Source organism: Cyanistes caeruleus, chromosome 18 (assembly GCF_971803275.1).
Source record: "Cyanistes caeruleus chromosome 18, bCyaCae1.hap1.1, whole genome shotgun sequence".
NCBI lineage: Eukaryota > Metazoa > Chordata > Aves > Passeriformes > Paridae > Cyanistes > Cyanistes caeruleus.
The window spans coordinates 10,384,362-10,404,439 of NC_141718.1; the positions used below are offsets into that span (position 1 = coordinate 10,384,362).

At 49.3% G+C, this 20,078-nt stretch overlaps 1 protein-coding gene across 8 annotated transcripts in view; it reads right to left on the minus strand.

Annotated features, from left to right (window-relative positions):
* Positions 1 to 20,078, minus strand: part of MSI1 (musashi RNA binding protein 1) — a 74,717-nt gene that overhangs the window by 27,252 nt on the left and 27,387 nt on the right. For 6 of the 8 annotated variants that reach the window (XM_086855539.1, XM_086855540.1, XM_086855538.1 and 3 more), the window contains 3 exons: positions 2,589 to 2,629; positions 2,374 to 2,455; positions 2,176 to 2,260 (listed from right to left, as the gene is read on the minus strand). In XM_086855539.1, the coding sequence (XP_086711665.1) occupies positions 2,176 to 2,260; positions 2,374 to 2,455; positions 2,589 to 2,629 (208 nt within the window). Of the gene's footprint in view, positions 1 to 2,175; positions 2,261 to 2,373; positions 2,456 to 2,588; positions 2,630 to 2,886; positions 3,119 to 20,078 lie in introns of those variants that run through there. The other 2 variants (XM_086855544.1, XM_086855545.1) reach the window with 2 other exon arrangements.

Consider the following 20,078-nt stretch of genomic DNA (forward strand, 5'->3'; position numbering starts at 1 on the left):
TCTGCTGCTATCTAGCTTACAAACAAAGAAGAGTCTGAAAAGAACAAGACTGCCCCAAAGAATCAGGCCAACCGCTTTCATTAGGGTAGGAAGAATCAGAAAACAATAAAGCAACAAGTTGATCAGACACTGTCTATCAAATGCTGTTTGCCAGGAGACACCAAGCCCCATGAGAAGGCTGTCCTTACAGGACACCAGGCCTTTTCCTGAAAAGTTTCATAAAACTCTAAATTAAGATTTAGATGAGTTTGTGTCATTTAACCCACGACTCATAGCAGAGCCTTTCACCTAGCAGAGAAAAGGCATATGGAGGTTCCAGGTGCTCCCACAAGACCAACCTCTCACGAGGCAAAACACACCAAAACATCTGACCCACCTGAAAACTGCACTAAACAAAAAATAAAAAGGAAGGGGGAAGAGGATCAAAGTTCCTAACAAAGAAGAAGACCCTGGTGAAATTGTCCCCATTCTCTTTGCCGCGCCGGCGGGGCGAGCGGAGCAGATGCAGTGGGGAATTTCAATGGCTGGCCGGTCCCCACGCGCCCCACACCACGAGGCTCTTCTGTTCTCCCGCAGTGCCCACCGTCCCTCCCTGCCCGCCTGGGCTGCACCATGGGCTGCGCAGCACCTTCGCACAGCCAGCAGCGGTGGCTTGGGGAGAAGAATGGACAACGTGGATTTCAGCTCACTCCTAGCTCTGAAACACTTCCAGGATTACTGCTACAACAGACATCCATCACTTGCATTTTCAAGAGGGGTCTATGCCAGCCCACAGACTCATGATAGGAGTAGCTGATCAGACACTGTGTTTACACAGGCTAGTTAAAAAAAAAAAAAAAAAAGAAAAAAAAAGAAAAAAGAAAACCCTAGGCCCTCCTCAAAAGACATTCCTGTAACCCCCCCTCCCGTTCAGAGCAAAATTCATTTTACATCACTTCTGGAAGGAGGAGGGCTGGGAGTCCTGAGGACCCAGCCTCAGCCAGGAAGGCTGGGGTGGGTTTAAGCAGGAGCTCCCGTGGGGAGGAAGGACCTATGCACATCAAAGGGAACGATCCAGGCAGTTAAACAGGAACAGACATAAATCTTGCTGCAACTCATGCCGTAAACCCTAAGAAAGAGGGTCTCACTCTCCCGCCCTCCTTCTAGCAAGATAAAGACTAGGATGCCTGGGCCACGCGCTGCAAGAAATAAAACTCTACATTTGGACTCCTCAGCAGCCCTTGCCTGAAGCCAGAACATGCCCCATCACCATGTCATCCTCTTGCAGCCCCAGCCACTCCCCCATCCCTACCCTCACCTTCACCCCAGGGCAGGAATAAGGAAAAGGAATTCAGGGGAACACAAGTCACTAAAACTAAAAGAAGGGACCTCCCACTCAGACATCTCACCTCCACCCCTCAAAACAGTCTGCACATCTCATGAGCACCACAGATTCACAAGGCAGGACCCACCACACCACACCACTAGTCCAGTGAGCTACCAAATCTTTCTGCTGGCCCAGCTGGGGCTCCTCATCACCCAAACTTGCAGAGTGAGGGCTGAAGCCGCAGCCACTCCGAGAGGCTGATGATGGCCCACACGGCAGGCACTGGCTACACTTGGAGACAATAAAGTCCTGAGCCTCCATGACCATTACAAAAACTTCACCTGGGAAGCCACAAGAGAGTCTCTGGGGTGCACAGAACGAGGGCTCTCTGCCAGGAAGGGGGGTGGGGAATAGGCCACCGTGGCCAGGGAAGCAGGGCCTGGGCACTGGGGAGCAGCACCCCGAGGAGGGATCAGCAGCACACAGGATGAAAGGGCGGCTTCCCTCTCTCCAAACACAGCCACATCTTATCTCCCGGGCTAAATCCTCATCCCAAACGTGTTCAGGTGTCCCAGCTCCGAAAGGGCTACAGTCACTGCCCGGATGGGCCTTAAAACCAGCAGGCGAGATGAAAACCATCACCAAGATCCGCAGACCCACACCAGGAAACGGCACACGGTGAGCCCGGTGCTTGGGCGGCAGCTAGGCTACCCGCCGGCAAGTAGGACAGAAAAGAGAACGATTGATCTGTATCAGGAATCAATAGTTTACAACCTCTAACTGGAAATCAAACACTACAATCGACGGCTGCTCCGAGCACAGCCGTTCCGCCGGCAAAGGCACCCCTGAGATGAGAGAAGTCATCTCACCGTCTTGGAGTCCAGTTCGTGTCTGGATTGGGCCAGGACCTTGTCGACGCCAGCCTGGTCCATGAACGTGACGAACCCGAAGCCCCTGAGCCCCGCAGCCCGGGCAGAAGAGGGGATGAGGAGAGAAGAGAGAAAGTTGGTTAAAGTGGCGGCCGGGCCGCGGCGGGGGCGAAGGGAGGCGCGGGCCCGGCCTCTCACCTGGATCTCTTTGTCAGCGGGTCCCGCATCACCAGGCACTCCTTCACCTCGCCGAACTGGCTGAAGTACTCCCGCAAGCCCTCTGCAAGCACAGCAGCCACCGTGGGTGTCCCGTCCCGTCCTGTCCCGGTCCGGCCCCGCCGCCCCCCCCGGGCTCAGCCCCAGCTCCGCCACCCCCGGCCCCGGCGGCAGGTGCGGGGCCCCGCGGCGCTCACCTTGCGTGGTCTGCCAGCTCAGTCCCCCGATGAACATTTTGCTGCGGGAGGAAGGGGAGAGCCGTGAGCGGGGCCGCGCCGGGGGGCCGCGGCACCCCGCGGGGGTGGCGGCGGCGGCGGCGGGGCCGCGCGGGGAGGGGAGGGCGCGGATCGGCCATGTTGGCAGCGGCACCGCCGCCGCTGCTGCCGCCGCCGCCGCGCCTGCCCGGGCCGGGCGGCCGGGGCCGGGGGAGGGGGCGGCCGCGGCCGGACCGGGGGGGGCGGTGGGGGCGGCCGGCGGCGGCCGCCGCGGAGGTACCAGGGGTCGTGCGGGGAGTCCGGGGAGGCGAGGCCGGGCTGGCTGCCGTCTGTCTCCATTCGGACCTCTTCTCCCTGCGAGGAGCGGCGCCGCACTCCCGGGGCAGATGAGCGCTGGAAAAGGGGCCGGACGGACAGGCCATGCTGCCCCCTCCCCCGACCCCTCTCCGCCGGGCGGGGAGGGAGCGAGGGAGGAGGGCCCGGCGGGCACAACCTGCCCGGCTCCTCCCACCCCCGCCGGCCCGCCGGCCGCCCTGCGCATAAAACCCGCCGGCGGCACCGGGGCCGAGTGCCGGGAGCCGCGCCCGCACCGCGCTGGGGGAGAGCGCTCGACCCCGGGCACGGCGGCGGCAGGAGCAGCCTGGGAGCTCGCAGCCGCTTTGTCCCCGGCCGCGCCGCCCGCACCTGCCCCGGGGCGGTGGACAAAGGGCGATGGAGCCAGGCCCGGCCCGGTGCGCTCGGGCTCGCTGCGGCGGACCCCGGAGACCCCGGCCCTGTTCCTCCCGGCGTTTCGCCGCCGCCGAGGGCGCTTCCAGGTCGGGACCAGGACTGCCCTGCTCACCCCGGGACCCAGATCGGGCAGCGGGGAGTTGAGGCGCTTTCCCGGAGCCCTGGTACCTCTGTGCTCCCTGGCAGCCCAAGGGGACCCTGCAGGGGTCAGGGACCCCCGGCCTCGCCGCTTGCTGCCTCGCAAAGCAGTGCCCAGGCTGCAGGACTCGGGGCAGAGCTGCTGCTGGGCACCGCGGAGCCCCGTAGAGCCCCGCAGCACCAGGTATGCACAGCCCAGCCGCTCTCCTCTGCCCGCGGCTCACTGGGAAGGGGGTAGGCTGGTCCCCAAGGCACCGCGCAGTTTCTTGCTCATTCAGGCTGACAGACTCGTGCCGAGCTCCATTCGAGTTCCACTGCCACACAAGTTCATTCACATGCTGCTTCTCGAGCAGGTCTGTGCACTCCGCCTCTGCTCTTGGGCAACCTAGCCTGGGTGGCTGGAGGAGCTCAGCGAGGAACAAATGAAATACCTGTAAAGTTGGAGCCAAGAGGAGAGCTGAAACCTTGCCTGACTGCACCAAACATCTCTCTGGGAGAAGGCACTTGTTTGCTTCTGTGGCATCAGAACAGTGCAGTGCTCAAAACCTCTGGTGACAGTGCTGTGACCCCTTCTCATGGCAAGAGGGTATCGCTGGATTCCAGGCATATGCCTCTGAGTACCAAATACTCCCCACAGGCATTCCTGGCTCTGCTCCTTCCAGCATGGGTTCCCCCCTGTGCCCTCTCACTGCCTGAAGCAAGGTATTGACAGCTCAGGTCGGTGCCATCCTCATTTGACCTTTCTTCCCCTTCTCTCATGACTGTTCTTCCACATCCCAATATGCATCCTCTCCTTCCTGGACAGGAACCACTACACCTTTGTTTTAACAATATTTTGCAATTGTGTTTCTGTTACATGGGCTGTAATGCTGAGTTAAATTCATCCTCTGGCCATTAGCTCTGCTAAACCACCATTCACTCACTCCATTTCCTGGGCTGGTTCAGGAGTCTCTCCTGTGTCTTGGCCCTGTGCTCATGCCCAGCAACACACTCAACACCAGAGACTTGGTAGTCACCACTGGGAACTGAGCAATGCAGCATCCCAGCTCCTGCTGCCACCGGTCCAGGCTGAGCTGCTTCTCCAGACAAACCCACTCTTCATTCCACAGGGCTCAAGTCATCACTTTGGGTGGAGGTGCCCTGAGAGGCAGCAGGGCTGGTGCAGCAGGGAAATATAAATAATGACATGCAGAGGTGGTACTGCAGCTGGCTGTGACGGGCAGGAGAGCAGAGCCAGTGGAAGCAGCGGTGCTGAGGCAGCATCCCAGCCATCTCCCCTTACATGTCCTGAGGAACCTGGACAAAGCTGGGTTACCAGAGCCACCACAGCCACCTCCCATACTGCCCAATCTCACTGATGTTTTGCTCCTTCCCAGCACCTGCTCTCTCCCATTTGGAGGGCAAATACTTTAAAGGGGGAACTAACTAGCAATTTCAAGTTACCGGACACAGGTTTTGTGTTCCATGATTGCCCAATTTAGGCACACTACTAATGCTAATTAAAAACAAGAAAGAGGGAAAAAAAAAAAGAAACAAGAGCTCAGTGCTGGACTCTGTAAAGGATAACATCTCTTGGCTTGCCATCAGTGCATTACTATAATTTTAGGCATGTTATTTTTAAGACATTACAGGTTGAGCACTCTGAGGGACATTGTTAAAATGCTTCATTGTGTCTTTTTTAATGTTTATTATTTTATTCAGTTTTTCTCCACCAAAATAATATTGGAGGGGAGAACAGGATCAATGTGAGTTAACATCTGTGAAGATCAGAGGAAAAAAAATTGAGCCTTCAGGAAGATTTGGATGGAGGATGTGGTTGGACTTGCATCACTGGTAATGACACAGTAACCAACCATGTAACTTATTCTGAGGTTGTTTCCAAATAATACACATGATATTTTGTACTTCCACCTTAGGACCCCAAAGCGCTTTGTAAGTATCAATTCATTTATCTCTGTAATGCAAAGGACAGTAGGTCTTGAAAAATCTGCTGATTAGTGACAGTAGGAAGCTTTCCTCACAGAGAAGTAAATATATAAAACATTCCAGACCTTATGATTGGAAAGATGATCTGCCGAATATAAAATAATGCAGCATTGTATTCCTGGGGCTGCAGACAGACAGCTGTAGTGCCTCTGTGGCTGCTGCTGAGAGGTTGCCAAACACCAGTGAGATTAACAAAACTGCTCAGTTTTCTTGATGCTATTCAGTGTCTCATGTGTGGTAGAGTGACACTATCAAAATCATGTCCACTTCCTGCTGAGGAGGATGATTGGCAATGCTCTGCCCAGCACCAGTGGCAGACACTGGAGTTATTCATGGTGAGAGGGAGGTTCCAAAATGTGGAGGTTAGGGGAGGGTCAGGGAGAGCAACCGCCTCTTTTCCTCCCTCATCATATAAAGCGCAAGGAGAGATTGTCTTGGAGACCGTTCTCTAGCTGGGAGGTTTTGGCAGTCAGGAATTATGAAAAGTTTCACTTTTCATTTAGTTTGGACAGTTAATAAACAAATTTGAACTGGAATTCAAATAACTTTTGTAAGACTTGCATTGAGAGGCTGAAGATGCAAACCTCAAAGGTATTAACTGTGGATCCGTAGGCAGCCTGGCGGCATTGCCTGGCTCCGGCAGTGGCTTCTGTGGTTCTCACGCCTGCTTTAGGAAGGATGCTGACCCTCTGGAAAGGCTGATGGCAAAACCCTGCTAAGCCCATGCATGAAGCAGTCAGGGGTGTCTACCTCGAAGAGAACCCACTGCTCCAGCAACCACCTGCCTGGCAGGAGCTGGCTTGGGGCAGGAGTCAGGCACACAGGCAGAGGAGCTATTTAAGGAAATTAAATTATTTTGATTCCACTCAGGTGGGAGGGAGGGACAGAGTCAGCAATAGGAAGAGATGAATGACTGCAAATGCACCAAGGTTTTGTTTTCATATAAGAAACCTCAGGGAGCAAGATTCATGAGGTAGAAAACTGTTGACATGGTGCAGAACATTGAAGAACAGGATGGGTGGGAATATAGTGGAGGAACAGGGTAGCATGCAAGAGAAACATAGGTGTTAATAAAGAGCAGGAGAAAGTGGGAGAGGAAGAGTAAACAGAAACAACTGGGATAACTGGAAAAGGAGTGAGGGAGGAAAGAGGAGGAGACCACCCCAATTACCACAAAGCAGCAAGAGGGATTGGAACCTCACAGGGAAAAAACGGGAAAGAAGTCTGCAGGGGATGAAACATAAAGCATCAAGAGAACTTGCAGCGTAGTAAATTCAGTGTAGGGATTCAGCATAAAATAGCAAAACCAGAGAGGCCTCTGAAGGACAGTAGGAGATTGCAGGCTTCCACCCGCTGTCCTAGAAATGATGGCTAAGGGAAAAATCAGAGAGCCCTGCCTGCTATTCTCCCTCTCTACAAACTAAAAACTACTACGTGGCGTCTAGTCTCCATGATCCTATCTAAATCAGTCCAGCAAATGAGGGAGGAAGCCCTGGCTGCTGAGCTCTAACACAAGAGCTGTTCCATGCATGGAGTGTGCCCAGCACTGCAGCAGCCCAGGTGCCACTTCTCTGCAGTAACCTGCAAAGGATCCCCCCTCCCCAAAAAGGAGATGGAAATATTTTTAATTTCCCATTAATTTACTTTTTTAATACTCCAAAAATTGCATATAAAGTGACAGAAAGCAACAACAGATACAAAAAACAAGACCTCTCTTCTCAAAAGTGCCCTGAGCTCTGCCTTCCCTCTAACCTCGTCGTTACCATTTGTTCCAGCCTTCCATCAGTTACTGCTTTCTGCTCCATCCTTTCTCCTAACCCCTTCCCAGTCTTCATTTCCTATGGAAAAGGGAATTTTCTTAGAGCATCCACTGTTGAGAGGCTCTTCCCCAGATGAGAAAGCAGAGCATTGCCTCCCATTCTTCCCCTACTCACCTCAGAGCTTCCCATGGTGGGATACAGAAGGACTCATTTTCCCACCATTATAAAAGAGATGAGGATGGATGCAACCAAAATCCACCAGATGTGCTGGACTCTTTAAAAGAAGCTTGATGAAATTGCTTCTTGTGCTCAGTGAAGATAAGGCACTAGGTTTAGTTGACACAGAAAAAGATAAATGTTAGCTATCAGGAGGAAACTAGCAACTACAAGGATGGCTAAAGATGGGAGAGGGGAGCCAGGAAGGCCAGGGAATTCCCATTCATGAACATATTTAAGAATAAATTAAATAAATGTCAGTTTGGTAATTACATCCCATTTTGTTCTTGCACATTGCCTGCATAGATGGAGCCTAGAGAAGAGGAATAACAGAGAATTTAAAGACTTTGGTCTGTGGGTTCATATCAGGGCAAGAAAGAGAGCAGCACGGGGCAGGGCTGACCAAATACGACCAGGACTGAGATGTCTGGGGAAAAGCTGGGTGAAGAGCAGTAACAGAAAAAGTTCTGTGTCAGGTTTGAGAGTTGCCTTATACAAATACCTTATACAAAAGGGATTTCTGTATTAACATTTTTTAAAAGTATTAAAGTTCTGAATTTAAAATAAAATCCTGTGTCCCAGTGGAAGAGGGGCAGGGTGAGCCTCAGAAACACCACCACAGCCAATACAACATTTCCAGTATTTCCTTGCAGTGACACTGCTGGTGCCTGGCTGCCCAGTGTGCTGGGCCTCCAGCACCAGCTCCTCAGGCACTGATGCTGCACTATCTGTGGACCTGCATATCCTCTGCAGGCCTGATGCATGTGTGAATTATTAATCTGGGGATGAAGTCAGCACCATGTCAAAGACCTCTAAAATCTGCCTGAAAGGTGGTAGAGTCCAAGAGAATAGAGGAACAAGGGGAGAACAGGACTCAGGGGAAGGACTGGATTCCCTGCTGAGATGCTTGCAGGAGGCAGAAATCTGGGTCCTGGCACTGTCCCAGAGCAGCACCAGAAGGAAGCACTCAGAGGAGCAAACAGAGAACTTTTGGCTCAACACATGAACAGGAGCTGAGCAAGCAGAAGCTGTTTCTTCATCCCCTTTCTTTCAGGACATAATCGATTTCCTACCTCTGCTATAGCACTCGCACTGGCTTTTAACTCTCCCATTTCTTCAAGACTTATTTTCTAATCTAAGATGATGGGACCTCTGTTCCACAAATCCCAACAGCACTTCTCAGAGGATGACATTATAGCATTCAGGTACTATGATAGTGTAAAATAACTGGGGCTAAGTAACTGTTAAACTTAACAGCACAACATTGAGAAGGTTTACAGATTATTTGGAGGAAAGAACAGAAAAGAGTATCTTTAAAATCCAGGGTGCATGCCAGAGCTCCTGAGATGAGAAAGGTTCAGACCAAGGCAAGTATACAGGACAGAAATACACACTGTAAATCTTCCTAAGCAGCTCAGCCTGTCCTGGTTCCTCAAGGTTTTGCCAAGGTATTTTGTTTGTACTTGTCACATGACTTACATCAGGCATCACATCCTAATCAAGATGGACACCAGTGTCTTCCCAGGCAAAGCTCCCATCCTCAGATTGCAGGAGAGGCTTAGCTGCTCTGTACACGTCACTCTTGCCTGAGCCTCCTCCCTGTTGAAGGGGAAAGGAGGCAAGAGGCTGCTAGGGTCCAGGTGCACTTGTGGTCAGTCATCTCTGGTCATTCTCCTGTCTGCAGTAGAACAGGCTACTGCAAGGCACAAACTCACCCAATGTGTGTTAGAACTGTTTTACAACAGCAGTGCACCCAGCACGGATGCTCTGCAGAAGGAATGGTGTCCACCAGAGAGGGAGGGCTTCCCTCACCCCAGGGCACATCTTCACTCAGGCTTACAGGCTCCCAATCCTTCCAGGCTAGGGAATGTGAAATGAGATGGCTGCTACTAAATACTCTAGTTTCTGAAAACTTCACCAGCTTTTAAATATGTCTGGAACTAGAAAAGGTGCAGAATCTGTTCTTTGGTCCCAAGACACAGCGATTCCCCTGCCCACACACTCTGCAAGCTGACCTCTAACTGAAGAGAAGCTCTCATTCTGTACTGCTCAAAGTCTAGTGGGAAATACTTCACTCATGCTGCTACTTGTCCATTCTTGCCCATCTTTTTCTCACTTTTCACAGTCTTTAAGCATTTATCTTTTCACGCCTTTGCCTGCTGTGGATTTCCCTCAAGGCTGATTTTGCTACCTTTGGGTCCTTATGCTTCTTTTTTTATTTTTTTTATTTTTTTTATTTCTCCACCTACCTCATGCCCGTGCAGTTCCATGAGCTAAAGTAAACTGAGTCACTGACCCTTTTCCCACCAGGAGTAAGTAGTGATTCAAAAACTGTATTCCTCACATCTCCCAGCTGGCTGGTGGCCAAGGCACTGCAACAGCTACGGACCAGCTCCCTCTGAAGTAACTGGCCAAGGCATTATTTAGCACAAGGCTAAAACAGATAACATGGAGATACTCCTTCAAAAGCAGGGACACGGAGGAGCAGCAGGAAACCTCTCTCACAGAGGAGGTGTGAAATGTATATTGAAACCATCCCTTTAGTAAAAGTTTGAATGAAACACTAACCTCTAAAATTCAAAGTTTCTGTCAGATACATGAAACAAAATGGAGAATAGTAACATTAAACATTAAAGTAACATTATTATAGTAACATTAAAAAACGCTTAAGGCTCTGACAAAAATGTGTTTAAGATTTTAGTTTCATCTCCCTGCCATATTCCAAATTATTCAAAGAGCAATTCTACACTCCTTTTTGCAGGAATGACCAGTGCCTTTTCAGAGACATCAGAAGAAAGGACTCTCATGAGTTACACGTGAAATAGGGGGATCATACTCTGGTTTAAGACATCTTGACTCACTGGACTTGTAATCTGATTATACGGGTGTTTTTGGAATCCCTGTGCAGTATTTTCTGCCCTGCTCCAGCCTTTCCCTTCTGGAGGTAACCAGGTTTACTGCATCACAGACACCCTTGGAGTTTGGAAACTGCCCACTTGTGATGGATGGAAAAAGTGAGGCGACTTCCAAAACTTCCCACTGATTTTAAATGTTTGAGTCAAGAAGCTGGAAATGAGTAAACATTCCTCTTCCAAAGAAGGCCTGGGAAAGCTCTCAGCACACAGCATTTTCTGCAAAACAAGCTCGTGGTGTCCCATGGTGCACACACAGGGTCTGGGTTTTTTAGTGGCACAGGTGACCAGGTCAAAAGCATAAGGCTCAGTAATTTATACCTTCTCTATGTTTTTAGCTGCAATGCGTCCTGGCCTCTGTTTACTTGCACTCTGCTGGACACCCCGGAAACCAGTAGGAGTGTTTTGCTCCCTCAAGTGTTACAATGTTCCTGTAACAGAAAGTGTATTTAAATCACCTTTTTCAGGTTGAATCTAAAGGGCCTCTCTGGTGTTTGAAGAAAGCTGTGAATAGAACAGACAGCTGCTAGTAGAGCAGCTCTGGAGCAAAACAAGTTGCTGAAGAAGAAAAGCTGCTCTTACACACTCCTGCTGTCAGGCAAAGTATGCTCAAATGTGTTGGTCATTCTGGAGCCTTGAAAGCAATGCAGTGTCTGGTAAGCTCACTCCCAGATGCTGGGAGAACAGGGAATTGTGGGAGACAGTGTAAGATGGGGAGGGATTTACAGAGAAAAAGCAAATCAATGAAAGTTTGTTCAGCCTTACTTCCCTTCTGGTTTGTTTGTGGTGAAGCTGCAGTAGGAAAAATGTTAAGATTTCATGCTTGTGTTGCTTTAAGGACAGGAATGCTAGAAACAGAGGTATTTGATACCTTTACTGCTAATTACAGTGCAAGCTCCCAGTGTCCTGACAATGCCCTTGTCCCTGACCTGGAGGGGCCTCACTGTCTCAGGGTCAGCTGTAATTTAGTTTCAGGTCAGACCTGGGACTCTCCTGCCAAACTAACTGCACTTTGTTTTGAAGTAGAGACCAATTGCTAGTAAGTCTGAGACCATCAAACTCATTTCACTAACAAGAAACAGGAACAAAGTGCAGAGCCCCTGAGACGAAGGTCAGCGTTAGACACAGGGAGAGTTCAGCTGCATCATGAAGGAAGGGGCTGTTCTGCCCACCGAGCCTCACAACCACAGGAGCTCAGATCTTCTGCTCTCTTCAATTAAGCAAGTTTATTACAGACAAGCCTAGGGACCAACAAAGCCATGCCAGGTCCTGTGAGCAGCAACAGCACTGTCAGGCCCCGCCTTAGAGCACTGCTACACAATTGTTCCATTTCACAGGAGGCTCCAGAGGAGCGAGCTCTTCAGTAAAGTCATAAGTTGTGCTGCTCCTAACTCTTTCTCACAAATTGGCCAGGTGATATGGGCAAAGAAAATTCTCTTTTACTATTTGAAAACCAAGGGGTTTTCTCCCTACCAAGAAAAACAGGAAAAAAAAAAAAAAAAAGAGAGAAAAGGTTTCCAGACCTTCGGAGAGAACATGTTGTGGAAAATAACTCAGACCTGTAAAGGAAAATACTTTTAATCTTCCCCAAATAATCAGCCCTCTCTAACTCAAGGGTAAGTAGAATTTTTTTGACAGAAAACCAGATTTTGATTCTGATCTTCCCCTTCATCATACTGATGGACAGAGATTCTGCTGTCATGATACCACATGGCATTATCTGAAATTAACTTGCCATTTAATGAACAGTTCTTTACAATTGATGTGTTATTCTGAGCACCCCAAGCATTTTGCATACTGTCATAGTCCCTGTTATTTTGCATTTATGTAGACTTATGACTGGGTTTGCTAAGGGAAAATCCTTCCACAGCATTTTATTTTTTTTTAAACTCTTCACATCACTGCAACAAGAGCAACTTTGCCAACTTAAAGCAAAAAAATCTGGATGAAAAATTGGTGCCAATTTACAAAATAGTAAGAGGGTTTTGACATCAAAGGAAGGTTCCATGTCCAAATCTATAAACACATGAGTGAGACAGAAAAGTACAAATCCAAACATACTTTTTAGGAACAGTAAAATATATTCAGCTCTAGTTGATGGCCAGATTTGGGGCTGTTGGTAAGATGTGAGAGATCACAGCTATAGCAAGAAACAGGACCTCTAAAGGATGTTCAAATCTTTCTTTCTTAAAAGTTGACTAGAAGACTGCAACACACCCTGAGGTGTGTTAACACTTGTTCCCTGCCATGCTGGACAGCTGTAAAGCAGTGTGGAAGGAAGAATTACCAGCACAACAAACTACAGATGAGTTCAAAACACAGTATTCCTGTTCATACTTCCCTAATTGCCTGTACACCCAAACCTCTCCTCTAAGCATTGGTGCCTCTAGAAATAGGAAACCAAGCTTCCAAGAGCTCATCTCAATTGCCAGAGCTCTTTGTGGGACAGGTCCCAGCTACCCAAGAGCTGGGTATCTCCTTCATGACTCCCTGAGAAAACCACGTTTCAGGAGCAGTGGAATTGCCATACGCCAGAACAAGGCTCTGGAGCAGAGCAGATAGCTTCCTTGGCAGCTGGCCTGCGATGTTGGAGCTCACTCCCAGGAGAGATTAGAGGGAGTAAAAACCTCACTGCGATCACAGCAAAGTGCTCAACCTGCTTCTACCAGAGACTTCTCACAAGAGCAAAAAAAATCCAAAAGTATCTCTACAAATAGAAGGCTGCAGGAACAGAGAAAAGATAACCCAGTTAATGTCATGCACACAGCTTTGCTACCAGCTCAGGCAACACTGATCAGTAAAGGACAGGCAGAAGCTCTGAGCAGAGCCTGTTTTATGCCTGAAAGATTACCTGGCTAACATCTGGACAGAGAATTGCCTCCCTACTTAAAGTCTCCCAAGCTCCAGATCTGCAGTGCAAAGCTTTAGAGTAAGGTTTTTAAATTTGGAAGTTCAATAGCATGAAATGTATTCTATCCCCCAGATGACCTTATCCAAGCTCACTTTCAGGCCACAATAAAGGACAGAAGTTACCCTCAGGTTCCCAGGTAGTGCAATTTATACCCTGAGGAAGATGAAAGTACAAACTACTTGGTCTCACTCAGACTTTGTGTGCTTTTGGACTCCCCTGCTACTTCAGGTGTCACTACATCTGCATGACCCCTACAGTGACAGAAAAAGGAGAGGGTTTTCACTCATTTCAAGGAAGGTTGAGCTCTGCCCATACACAAGGTAATTTTCTGTCTACACCTAGAGGACTCGGCACACAGGAGCTGTTTCCCAAGGGCACAGCAAGAGATCCTTTCGAGACAGCTCCCAGGGCTGGAGTTCCTGCAGGGCACCACGTGGGCTCATCCCCAGCCTAGGAGGCTCCTGGGAACAGGGACACAATGAGCATGGACTGCCCAGTTAACCATATGGAGGTCATCTCCCATGCTCTGCTTCACTATCACCAAAGTAGGACTCTGCAAGGTGGAGCATGAAGCTCTGGGCAGGGCTGTGCGGGTGGCAGCCCAGCCTGGGAACTCAGGAGCAGCAAGGAAGGAAAGGATGCTGGAGTGGAAGTGATTTGAATTAGAACAAACTGGCTGCTGAATAGAAGCTTTTATTCCAGCATGGAGAAGGCTTTGTTAGTCAAGCACATGTGATGCACAAAAGCCTCCACTTGAATTCATTGAGTTTTAATTGGTTCTCAGGTGGGGGAGGAGATGGGTGTTAGGAATTAGGGATTCCTTAAAGAGGCAATATCATTAAATCTTAACGCCTCTTCCCTCTCACCCCCAGCTTCGGCTTAGGAGTCTGGCCTCATTCAATTGTCTCATGTTAGAGAATCAGAAAAACTGAGAGAGAGAAAGGGTGGGAGGGAGAGTTACTAATAAAGCCTAAAGGGAGATCAATGAATGAGGAGGGTGAGGGGCAGGAGGAAGACTGAAAAAAGAAAGAGCCCGGTTGGAAGAGGAGGGAGGTCACACGCAGGCAGGGAAGACAGGAGAACCTCAAAGGGATGCAGGAAAGAGAATGATGCCATTCGAGTCGATGCTTGCTTTTCTCCCTGCATTCCTTCTTTTATTGAACATTTAAAACTTCCCTTGGAGATCCTCTGTCTTGGCTATGTAAGCCTGTGCTCCAAAATAACAGAGTCAATCACCAGAAGGAAGCAAGCAAATCCTGGGATGGGTATGGGATGCATGGTGCATGTGCAAGGGGAATGACAGCAGTGAGAGAAACCTGCTTGGAAGGACCTCGCAAGAGCTGCTGCTTGTTTTGCCAGACATAGCACTTTTCAAACAGAAGTTTCCTTACTAAGAGCCTGCCACAGACGTAGCTGACTCAACGTCCTTGTGAGTGAAAAAGAAAGGGAGTAATCAGGAGCTCAGGAGATTGCACAGCCAATGTTGCAGGAAGTTCAGCACGCTGCCTAGTGTATAGAAGGGACCCTGGATACCGGCGAGTCAGACCCTGACAGACAACTGCTATGCTGTGATGTGGAACACACATCTCACAAATGTGTAATGATTTCCATCAGTCCAGTGCATCACAGGAGAATGAATTAATGTTGATTTAACTACTACACTTGGAATTTAGATAGGTAAGTGAATGACATACCAAATGCACTGCCAGCAAACACCAACTCAAATGCATTTTCTTTTAGTGTTCCTGACAGAAGAACACTGTTTCTATATTTAAGCCAGACAGTTTATCCTGTACAAAGCCACACACAGGAGATATTTTTTGCAGGAAGCACTGCCTACTGTTATATTATAATTCTTCATTACAAAATTAGACTGCACGATCTCTGCTTGTAGACACCATGGCACTAAAACAGTGGCACTGCAACCAATTACTATACAAACTCAAATAGGAGGTCTCTGACTTCTGTTGGAGGACAGTGTGGGATACTGAAAACAGCATGGTGGGGCTTCTCTCTGAGAGACTGTCTGATCCAAGTCACTTACTGTGCTGTGAAATCTGAAGGAAACACAAGATCCTCCACTGACATAGCTGTGGTAAAGGGTAGCTCTCATACACTTAGGTTATTCATGTATTTCAGAGCCCAGGGGAAAAAAGAGATTGGTGAATTCCCACATTGAAAGTGTCATAGGATCCCATTTTCTAAACTTCCTACCTGAAAGAGGAGCCTAAGAATCATTTAGAAGTGACACAGAAAATGAAGTCTCATTTGGTCCTTAACTCCAACTAAAAGCAGACGTGGTCTCCACCTGGCAAAGGCATTTGTGAGCAGTGGGCCGCAACAGTGCCTGGCACCAGCTACAGAGAAAGCATTTAACCACACATGGAGAAGAGCTAACACCACTTGCCTTGATTTTTAATACTCCAAAGTCCACATGCAGACTCTGCCAAGCTGCCTACTGTCACCACTTGACCAGTGACAACCCATGAGAGCCCTGCCCTTCAGCAGCAGCAAGGCTTTCCTCCAACAAGGAAATCTCCTCTGGAGAGCTCACATAGGAAAATACAAACAAACAAAAAAATCCTATTAGAGAGACATTCTTTTTCCTTTTCAATAAATGTTGCCTGTGTGCTTCAGCTTGTCTCTTCTCATAGTGCACCTCCATTATGGGTAACAGATTTATTTCAGTTGTTATCTTAAGGGTTTTAAATATTCCATATAATTCCAGGCATAATTTCAAATTATATCTGACTCACTTGAAGCAACCAGCTGCTCTCCACCAACAACAGTAACATGGATGAGTCCATCTTATTGTGCATAGTTCTAAACACAATCCCTGCCCTGCTGGAAAGCAATATCAATGTACATAGGACTAAGCAATTGTAATGTTTTCTTACAGCCCTGCATTCCATGCTAGAGATAGAACAACTCCTGTTACTATCTTCCCAGCAGCAAAATGTAGGAAAAAGCTGTTGTAGTAAGGATGGGCTAAGTCATGCCTCCAAGACTGTTCCCTATATTTATCCTAGACTTGTTGCCCTGAATGCATTTGCCCTCCTCCCAGCAGTTTGCTAGTAACAGCCTTTCCTGCAATTGTTTTCTTCTCTTTCAGATATGTTTAGTTTATATCTCAGTGCTGGAGTGTTAGTTTTCATGATTTCACCTTGTTTCTCAAGAATCCCCTTTTTTGTAGCTTTCAATAGAATCAGACCATTTATGCCTTTGGAAAGAAAAATAACAGGGGAGGGAAAAAAAATCTCCCAGTACTCTCAAATATCTCATTACTCTCCTATGGCTTTCAGTAGATGCCTTTGGTAGTTGGGATCCTCTTGCAACATATTTCCTAGCAAGTGCCATTTCCACAACCTCTTGGTATGCGACAGCAGGCACTTCTGAACTGCTTCACTACACAAGCCACAGATTTGTCTGTCACAAACAGTGTCAGTTATCACAGCATCAAATTTGCTGTGTGCAGCAGGTCTCCAAGACTGCCATGAATTGAAAATTGTTTTGCTACCTCTTCTCAATGCCTGACGGGACAGGTATCTCAGCAATCAGAAGTGGCTTTGGGGCAAAGTGTGACTGACACATCTGTATCAGCTATCCAGTTAATTTTATTCCTGGCCTGTTTTGTTACATTAAGCCTGACGATGCTCACCATATTTCTTTCTTTCCAAGCAGGAGAGATAGCAAAACCATCCTTTCAGCTCCAGAAGCAGTTTAGCTATGGCTGCTCCACCGATTAGACTGGCTTCACCTCACAGGTCCTCCTGCAACCAGGAGACTGCCTCTTCCTTTTTGAGTACTAAAATCACAAAATGAAGCCAATCCTAAGCAAAACTTAGCCTTAACAAGGTATCACTGACAATTTCAACAGGACCACAACAGAAAAATCGTGTGCCAAGCTACTGGTCAGGCACAAACTTTTATTTTCTGTTATCCTCTGAGAATGGCCTGATTCGTGTGGCTGCTGATATAGTTTCAAGAATATGAAGGCCACCTACAGCACAGGTCTTTACAAAGCTGATCAGAACGTTCAAACAGAAACAAGCCCTGCCATCCTTGGAAGTCACTTGTTTCTGCTCCAGTGGACAAACCCTTGGAAGGACACTGGGAGCACCCATCCTTTGCTTTAAAGGCCACATCAGCATCCTGAGCTGAGCCCAAGGGTTTCCTGCAGATTGCATTTCATTTCATCTGAAGCTCCAGCCTCCAGGCAGGCTCCACACACAAGCTCCTGCTCCAGCCCATGCCAGGGCTGTAGTACCTGCAGGACCAACCATCAGAGCACTCACAGCTTCTCTGGGCCCACAGGCCACATCCAAGTTTGTGCAGGAGGAGACCAGAACTGCATTGGAGCCAGGCACTCCGTATTACAGACAGAATGAGGCTAGGATGACTAATGAGAGAAGCCAGCACTGCAGAAGCTTTCCAGCCCAGTGCCCTCACAGGTTTCTGTGTGAGGTGATAGCATTTGCACATTTATCAGTGTAATAATGCACACTTACTCTTTAAATTTGAATGAATCTGCACCTCTGTTGCACTGCTGGTCAGTGGACCTTCCTTAGAAAGAGCTTTACAAATACATCACTACTGGTAACAACACACAAGTTCCCTCTGGGAACTTCAGGGAAGAGCTCTGCATTTTGGTACGTTCACTCATTGTATCTAAACATGTTATTTCTCTGAATGATACCAGTGTTCCATCTCCTGTGTTTTGACAGGTAAGTAGATGAGGGGCACTGTGACTTTAAGAAGGTCATTTCCACTGTCCTGCCGCTGTAATTAGCCTGCTAAAGAAAGGGCAGAGGCTGGAAATTGGATTGAGCAAACCAGGCTTTAGCCGCAGGATGAAGGCAGAGCTCCGGGATTGTTATGTTAATCACCTGAGCTCAGCAGTCCCTGCCCTTCAAACAAGCACAAACCCGGTGCAAACTCAGGAGCTCTCTGCAAAGCAAACCCAGCTTGGCTCTGGCTTCAGCTGCCCCAGGATATCTCCCTCCACCTCCTGGAATGCAGGGGCCACCCTTATGGACAGGCCTGGTGGCACCGGGAGAGGATCCAATGCCTGGCCACAGCCTCAGCCCGTGGCCATACAGCTCCTCTGATCCTGAGTGCCGGGCCACAGCTGCCACAGAGCTGGGAACACTACCTGGGGGTCACAGGTGATGCTGTGAGCTGATGGGCCAGGGCTACTTCACACCATCGGAGGATTCAACTCCAGCCATGCTGAGTCAAAAGCATGTCTGAAAGCACAGATTGCTTACTGCTATTTCACCGAAGAAAAACAGCACTAAGAACAATAGGCCAGATTTGTATTTGGCCTAATAATGGCTGTAGCAGGACTGCAGGTGGGTGTCAGCCCCTCTGCAACAACAGCACAAGCCTCCCAGGTCCCTGGGCCACTGGCTAGAGCTCCAGTCCAGTGTCTTCAGCACCAGAACTACCCCAAGTTAATCCCTGGAGCAAGTCCTGGGGGGTACAGCCCCTGGCCTGCCCTTGAACTCCCTCCAGGAATGCAGCCACACTGTGTGACAGAGCTGTCACCTGCACCAGACAGTGGTGTCACCTCAACAAGAGGTGCTGCACAAGCCAGCAGTAGTGGAGAGCTTGGCCCAAGGTGCCTCGTGTGTTGTAAGGACACATTTGTGGCACAGCCAGTGAGAGTTGGCCATGAATTGCTTCCAGCCGGCTGCCTGCTGCCTCCTGTTTTGTCCTCTCCACCTCTCCCCTCCACGGGAAGCAAGGCTGGGGTTTACCTCACTGCACTTTACTAGCTTGTATCCCTGGGAAACGTACCATTTTGTCTCCTCTCTGCTCAGAAACTTTGGGCTAACAGCCCTCACCACCACCACCCACCTTCTTTTTAAGGCAGCAACCCAGGCTGGCCATTGTCCCCTCCTTTTGCCCCTATTTTCTTAGGGCAAGCTTGTGCTTCTCCCCCGCATAGGGACAGCTGGGGCTCCGCGTTACCTCCCTTGTTCTTTGGCACATTTTCTCACTGCACCCCTGCGCTGCTGGGGAGGGGGGGACGGAGGGGAGGAGGATGGGAGGGCAGTGTCTGGCTCCTCATCCAGCGCGCCGGATGGCATGGTTTTGGAGAGGCCTGGCTTAGTGAAGTTATTCAAGCCAACGGCAGCCTGGCAACCGGGCGGCCACAATGGGAGTGCAGGAGGAGGAATGTTTCCACATGCCTGATCAATGGGAGCAAGGGAGACAGCAAAGCAAACAGAAGCTGGGAAAGAGACACAAAGAGAAAGCAGCCTTTTCTCTGCTCAGTTCCTTTCATTTGTCACAGCTCTTTGTGCGGCTGATGACAACGGAGGCCCTTCGGAGGCTAGTTTTAGGGAGTTTGGTTTTTCTAATTAAATAAAATGCCGTGTCCTTCTTATTCACTTGTCACCTTCCCGCTCGCCAAAAAACCCCCAAGAGCAGCCCCATCAGCACTTCAGCCTCCCGCTCCACGCACCTCCCAGGAGCCCCAAGCATCACTTTCTCCCTGGGAAGGTGGAAAGGCACAAACACCCCCTCACCCACTCAAGAGCAGCTCCGTTGCTGGATGCGCTGCCCTGCCCGAGCGCCTCAGCAGGGCCCAGCACAGGCCACCCCTGGCCCCCTGCCTGCTCATTACGGGAATAAAGAGTCCAGCGAAGGACAACTCCTCTGGAGGTGACGTGCTCCTGCAGCAGCTGCTGACGAGACTAATGGGAAACTTTCTATGGGAATGAGGCAGCGTTCAAAAGAGGGTGAGGGGACAGTTGCCTTGGAAACTGGGGCCATCTCAACTGTGGAGCTACAATTTCCCTCGAAATGTCCCAGA